Genomic DNA, 6,784 nt, shown 5'->3' with positions numbered 1-6,784 from the left:
ATTAATTTTGAGGTTTTTTGGCTTACAAAATACAACAAAGAATGACTTTTTTTTATATGACAGAGTTAAATATATGACAGAGAGTTTAAAAACAAAGAGATAGATATACGGCGGAAACTTGATTTACTTTTGGAAAAGGTTAATTAAGGACAATTTTGGAAAACCAAATATAAAATCATGGTTTAAAGTTTAGAAGACCTTTATCTTAACTTAACCCATTAGGAGATTTTGTTACCATCAAGTAAAAAAGAAACAATCATACATAGTTGAACCAATTAAGTTTGTTATACATTAAGTTTATTAAGTTAAAAAGAAACAACACCTTAATATGTATAAATCTCCTAGGTGGTAGAAAGGAAGGATTTGGAGCTTCTCAAGAGAAGCTTTGGAGAAGTTGGAAGTAGGTTGCTATTCCACAACACAAGGTGAGTTACTTCTCTTTTAGAGTATAATTACGTGATATAGAACATGTGCAAGCATGTAAAATTGTAAATATATGGATGTAGTCATCAATTACATCATTATTAGATTGTGTTATGCTGAATAATCTTGCGTTATGTTTTATGATGTGTATAGTTAGATTGATGGGATCAAGTTGTTGTTACAATTCCTTAGCAAAGGTCAAATTTAGGTTGCATTACATTTTAAATGTTTAAAAGATTTATGTGGCAACTTATTCACAAAATGAATCTCCTCAGTGCATAAGACTTGAGTACTTTTTTGTCGGTTTTTTTTTTTTTTTTTTTTTTTTTTTTTTTTTTTTTTTTTTTTTTTCATATGTGAGGGTTGGATCCCTCAATCATTATTTTTTTCATGAGCTTTTTTTGTAACTATTTTTTTTATAGTTAAGGATTTTTTTATAAAAAATTTGAGCCTGATGTCTTTTTAATAAAATTTCTTACACACTTTTATACAAATTTATTTTTTACTTCTTTAAAAATTATTTTTACAACCTTTTTATATATTTTTTTTCACATCTTTATTTTCCATGAACTTGCGTTTGTAGAGTTAATTTTTTTAAATAATTATTTTCTATATTCTTTAATAACATTTGCCAAGTTGTGCGTTACTATAAATAATATTACATCATAATTTTTTTTTCAAAAGTTACATCCCTATAAACTAAAGTAATAATTTGCAAAGTTACAAATATCATTATAAGTTACATATATGGTCCAATATAAAGTAGTCAATCCGACAAAACACACAGATGAATATCCATTAGTTCGGGTATAATTGCATTGAAAATTAAAGAATGCTACGTGTCATAATATTTTAAACGAAAAAATATTGACCTATTATAAATAAATAAATAAAAACATAGACACCACAATCATAGTTTGTCATTTTTTAACAATGCAATAAAACGTCACGATTCAAATAAATAATAAATAACAACTTATTAGATAAGTATATAATAATCAATCAAGTTTATTAACTATTGGGATTTAGAACAGTTCACTCAAATGACCATATATGAAACCATCCTATTATCACAAGACCACATTTTCCTGAAGTTTAAAAAGGGAAAAACGAGGTAAAGGGTAATATAATGTTTATTTTGTAAATATATACAAAATAAAAACTAGATTATTTTTTTTACTTTTCCTTTTAAAAAATTACCATAAGTTTCGTTACTCACATTGAATGATATTTTCCTTTTTATTCGAGGCAAATGATGCAGTTACTTGGAAACACCCCAAATCACACGACCCGCGAACAAAACAGGATTACGCGGTTTATACCTCGCCCTTCAAGATAACTTCAATCTCTCTTGATCCCAAAGCTTCGTTGACCCGAAATCTTCCATCCTCGTTCTTGATTCCCACTTTTTTCATATCAGTCGGACAAAATTCAAGTAAGTATTGGGTTTCCGTTTGATCTATTCAAGAATCGAGTTTTCACGATCCTCTGTTTGACCCAGTGATCGATTTTACCGTGTTCTATCTCGTTAAGTCTTGATCCGATCTGATTTTTATTCAATTATTGCAAAGTTTATTTGATTGTGATTTGGGGTTTTTTTTTCATGTTGTCAATTCTTCATTCGTAAATAGAAGATGTATAGCAATTTTAAAGAACAAGCAATTGTGTATGTAAAGCAAGCAGTTGAAGAAGACACAGCTGGTAATTATGCAAAGGCCTTTACACTTTACATGAATGCATTAGAATACTTCAAGACCCATTTGAAGTATGAAAAGAATCCAAAGCTTAAAGAAGCAATCACCCAAAAATTCACCGATTATTTGAGGAGGGCTGAGGAAATTAGGGCTGTTCTCGAGGATGGAGGAGGCAATAAACCCTCATCAAATGGAGGAGATACAGGGGTCGCTACAAGGCCTAAATCAAATAAAAAGAACGGAGATGGAGATGGTGGTGAAGACTCTGAACAATCTAAACTTAGATCAGGGCTTAATTCTGCAATTATAAGAGAGAAACCGAATGTTAAATGGAATGATGTTGCGGGTCTTCAGAGTGCTAAACAAGCTTTGCAGGAAGCTGTGATTCTACCTGTGAAATTCCCACAATTCTTTGTTGGTTCGTTTGTTCACTTTTCCCCCTTTGATATTTGAATTTTCAAGTCCATAATGTTTGGTTATATTTGGTGATTACTAAATACTAATAATCAATCATGTTTTGTAAACTTAAGTTTAATTCTTTGATTATTTTTTTTTTTTACAAAAAGGGAAGAGACGGCCATGGAGAGCTTTTTTATTATACGGACCGCCAGGAACAGGAAAATCCTACTTGGCTAAAGCTGTGGCAACGGAAGCGGATTCAACTTTCTTCAGGTAAAGTTGTGAGACTGTGACTCTGACTGTGACTGTGACTTAGACTGTGTAATGTATTTACAATCGTCATATTTTCTTGTGTTTGTGTAGTATATCTTCTTCGGATTTGGTTTCAAAATGGATGGGAGAAAGTGAAAAGTTGGTTTCAAATCTATTCCAAATGGCTCGAGAAAGCGCCCCTTCAATTATTTTCATTGATGAAATAGACTCATTGGTGGGCCAACGTGGTGAAGGAAACGAAAGTGAAGCATCTCGTCGTATCAAAACCGAACTTCTTGTTCAAATGCAGGTATTATGTGTTCAAACCCCTTTCGTTACTGTCTTTGATGTGCATTGGATTGAATCTGATTGGACTGAGACTCAGACTGATGTTGGTGGGACAAAAATTATTGTTTGTGTTTGTTTCAGGGTGTTGGGAATAATGATGACAAAGTTCTCGTTCTTGCAGCTACAAATACTCCGTATTCATTAGATCAGGTAACTTTTTGGAGATTTAAATTATTAATTTTTCATTGGCAATATTAACGCAAAGTGAATTACAGGCTATCCGGCGAAGATTCGACAAGCGGATTTATATTCCTCTACCCGATGTAAAGGCAAGGCAGCACATGTTTAAGGTAACATTGAGGAGGGTATTTACGTCTTTTGCACAGACTGGAGATCGAGAACTAGTCCTTTGTACCCTTTTTTTGGGTTGGACAAAATTTTTTAATTTTTGTATAACAAACACAACATAGTACAACCTGTTATGTTATGTCTTGTCATGTCTGTATAGGTACACCTTGGAGATACGCCTCACAACCTGACTGATCGTGACTTTGAGCAACTGGGGTATAGGACAGAAGGGTTTTCTGGTTCGGATATTGCTGTTTGTGTAAGTATTTAACTTTTTACTATCTTTTGGTGGGCATTTTCGTAATTTTTTTGAATGTAATCGATATGGCTGGAAAATAATTGTATGTGTGCTTCTTTTTGTGATAGGTTAATGAGGTCCTGTTTGAACCTGTACGTAAAACGCAAGATGCTATGTTTTTTATTAAAACATCAGATGACACCTGGGTGCCCTGTGGACCAAGGCACCCAGGTGCCATTGAGATCACTATGCAGGATCTCGCCGCACAAGGGCAAGCAGAAAAGGTATGGAGGTTTGAAAATCAAACCAAACCATAACGGTTTCCGTTGTTCATTGAGGAATGAACCACAGATACTGTTTTGGATGAATCTTTTTATATAAACAACCTTGTGATTTTTTTAAACTAAATTTTGGTTTTAAATATCTTCTAGATCCTTCCACCGCCAATATCGAGAACAGATTTTGACAAAGTTTTAGCAAGACAGAAACCTACCGTAAGCAAATCGGATCTAGAATTGCATGACAGATTTACGAGAGAGTTTGGAGAAGAAGGATGATGATTGATTGATTGATTCTTGAAATGAAATGTTTATATTTGAATTATTAATGGATGATTTTCTACAAATGTGACATCAAGAATATTCTGTGCAGTTGAATGTCATTTGCAATTTTTTTGGCTTATAAATCCCCTATTAATTTTGAAGTTGGATGGGTCCTTCTTACTAGAGAGGGAAGGAACCTTTGTAAAAGTTCGTTTTTCCTTATTTTTGCAAGGCCTTGATTCTTTTTATCGGGGAATATTCGATGAAACCAAAAGAAATATAATAGAGGATAAATTTGTAAAAAAAAAAAAAAAAAAAAAAAATCAGACTTTAAAATAGTAGATGTGCTCATCATAACCGGTGTGCACAAAATCGGTATTTAAGTTGTTATTGGGTTAGTTTTTATAACTATTAAAATTCATTGAATAAAAGAAAGTTTAATCTTATTAAAAGACAAATGATATGAAAGTTACTATGTTACGGGTAACCTTCCGGAGTTCCGGTTATTCAGTTTGCCACGAACCAAAATAATGTTCGAAAAAATATTGATATTGATATTTAATTCGAAAAAAAAATAATAATAAAATGATGTTTCAATTGTAAGTTTGTAAAAAAAAAAAAAAAAAAAAAAAAAAAAAAAAAAAAAAACAATAGTATCAAAATAAAGAGAAATATGTTTATTGGTAATTAGCCATATACTCACGTCATAAATATAATAAAAGCAGAAATATATAAAAGAAAAATTAAAGGGAAGTGGTTGGACTTGTTGATGTTGTACTCATGTCATGGTTTATTTACTTTTTAACGACAATTATATGTATAATTATAAATAAAATTAAAATCCATCAAATAGCATAATTCTTTTACTATACATGAAGTTTTATGGTAATATATTTTTCTTATTTTTGTACCTTTAATTTATTTTATTTTCGAACAGCATTATACTATGTTTTTGCCTTTATTAATATTTTTTAATTAATTATTAATTATTAACTATTTATATTATTAAAAAATATTAAGGTTCCATCCTACCGGATACTCTATTTCCCTTCCGAAATTACCGTGGTCATCAGAAAACCACCCATGTCTACCATCTAGAAAAAACAAATTACCATCATCGGAAAAACACAAACACATGTTCAAATCGAGAAGAAAAAAGCATAACCCATAAACCCATTAGTTAATTAATTATTAATTATTTATGTACGTTATTGAGAAGGTAAATTTTTAATTAAATTTGTAATGTAAATAACTAAAATACATTTAACCTAAAAATTAGAGGACCATAATTTCATTTCCAAGTTTTTAATCTTTTTACAAACATAGAAAAAACTAAAATTGACCCAATAAAGCAAACAAGAAACAATAAATCAAACCAAACACCCCCCACAGGACCTTGACCATCTCCCATACCCTGTACCCCCAATATCAACCGTAAGATCAACAAGCACAGCCATCCAACGGCTTAAATCTTTTCAAATCTTGTTGAGTTTTGCAGCCTTGATCACTGGATTCGCCTTTGAGATGGCTTCTTTCCCAATTGTCTTGAAATCAAAACTGCAGGCGTGGAGCTCCGGATATCGGTGGGTCCCGCAGAAAGTAGTCCCACACTTGCACGTGAACCCGGTTAGCCCCACGCGCCGGTTGCATGACCCGCACCGGTTCCGGGTCAGCTGCTGCGGTTTCGGAATCGAAACCTCCTCAACCGCCACCAGAGACGGAGGCACAGCACCGGATTCTAGATCTGTAGCGACGGACAGAGATACCGATGTGCAGGAGGAAGATGTTTCCGGTGGTGGTGAAGGTTGTTGTGGGGCTTGCGGCTGGGTGAGGCTTTTTTCGACGGCGAGTTTGGCATTCGACATATTTTGTTCTTTCAGGCGATGATCTTTGTAGCACTTAGAACAGAGGTTGAGCGTCGTAGGGCTACCAAAAAAGCCGCAGTTATTCGCACAGAGGACGTGATTGCTTGCTTCGTGCCATTCCTGTTCCTCAGCCATTTTCGTTCTTCTTCAAACTTTCTCGACAGATTCGTCTTCAGCCAAAAGGTGTCGTGAGCGATCGATTGAAACCCAAATCAATCGCTCAAATACACGAAATTGTAAAAAGCTGTGAGAAAGAAAACCAATCAAACAGATCCGCAACGATACACAAGGATAAAAAGAAAGGGTTGGGAACTTACGAGAAGATGCAATCAGAGAAACTTTGAAAACCCAGATGGGTATGAGGGAGGAAGAGGACCACACAGAGGAGGTGGGGAGGAGAAAGGGTGGGGGAAGAAATATAGCAGCAGGGGAAAGGGAGATGAGGGCCAAGTGTTTGTGAAAATGTCTAAAATGAGAGGACAAATGAAAATGGGAATAAACGGTGGTGGTGATGTTTTGGGATTACGTGGTTATCATTTAAATTTCATAAATTAAAACACTCCCTGTTAAATTAAATATTATTAAAGAAAAAAATCCAACGTCTCTCGTTTTATCAAATATATTATTGTATGTATAAATAATTTTAATTTTTATCACTATATTACGTTTTTTGTTTAGAACAGCGTATACGTTTCGTCAAATCGACGTTGTTTGCCCTTAATTGAAAAACATTAT

General features: G+C 33.3%; 2 protein-coding genes across 5 annotated transcripts; one reads left to right on the top strand and one right to left on the bottom strand.

Annotated features, from left to right (window-relative positions):
• Positions 1–1,667: 1,667 nt before the first annotated feature.
• Positions 1,668–4,310, top strand: LOC145015071 (protein SUPPRESSOR OF K(+) TRANSPORT GROWTH DEFECT 1-like). 4 transcript variants are annotated; one of them, XM_078973518.1, is made up of 9 exons: positions 1,668–1,858; positions 2,058–2,535; positions 2,684–2,789; positions 2,880–3,078; positions 3,198–3,266; positions 3,332–3,406; positions 3,565–3,663; positions 3,771–3,926; positions 4,074–4,310. In XM_078973518.1, the coding sequence occupies exons 2-9, from the start codon at positions 2,058–2,060 to the stop codon at positions 4,197–4,199; spliced, it is 1,308 nt and encodes a 435-aa protein (XP_078829644.1). In that variant the 5' UTR covers positions 1,668–1,858; the 3' UTR covers positions 4,200–4,310. The 4 variants fall into 4 exon arrangements, with proteins under 4 accessions (XP_078829644.1, XP_078829643.1, XP_078829641.1 ...); XM_078973517.1 differs by having other exon boundaries at positions 1,668–1,950; positions 2,055–2,535; XM_078973516.1 differs by having other exon boundaries at positions 1,669–1,858; positions 2,055–2,535.
• A 1,136-nt stretch (positions 4,311–5,446) lies between these two features.
• LOC145015070 (zinc finger A20 and AN1 domain-containing stress-associated protein 5-like) lies at positions 5,447–6,551 on the bottom strand. The gene is made up of 2 exons (XM_078973514.1): positions 6,367–6,551; positions 5,447–6,293 (listed from the first exon to the last, which is right to left on the bottom strand). Exon 2 carries the CDS (start codon positions 6,182–6,184, stop codon positions 5,660–5,662), a length of 525 nt encoding a protein of 174 aa, XP_078829640.1. The 5' UTR covers positions 6,185–6,293; positions 6,367–6,551; the 3' UTR covers positions 5,447–5,659.
• Positions 6,552–6,784: the final 233 nt, after the last annotated feature.

Source organism: Lactuca saligna, chromosome 9, assembly GCF_052625555.1.
Source record: "Lactuca saligna cultivar CGN05327 chromosome 9, ASM5262555v1, whole genome shotgun sequence".
Taxonomy (NCBI): domain Eukaryota; kingdom Viridiplantae; phylum Streptophyta; class Magnoliopsida; order Asterales; family Asteraceae; genus Lactuca; species Lactuca saligna.
This window is presented reverse-complemented; position numbering and strand designations above follow the sequence as displayed.

Excerpts from the sequence above, each read along its gene's own strand:
- LOC145015071 (XM_078973518.1), top strand. The coding sequence starts at position 2,058 with ATGTATAGCAATTTTAAAGAACAAGCAATTGTGTATGTAAAGCAAGCA. Across the intron at positions 3,079-3,197 it reads AACTTCTTGTTCAAATGCAG|GGTGTTGGGAATAATGATGA; the intron begins GTATTATGTGTT and ends TGTTTGTTTCAG. Across the intron at positions 3,267-3,331 it reads CTCCGTATTCATTAGATCAG|GCTATCCGGCGAAGATTCGA; the intron begins GTAACTTTTTGG and ends AGTGAATTACAG.
- LOC145015070 (XM_078973514.1), bottom strand. The coding sequence starts at position 6,184 with ATGGCTGAGGAACAGGAATGGCACGAAGCAAGCAATCACGTCCTCTGT.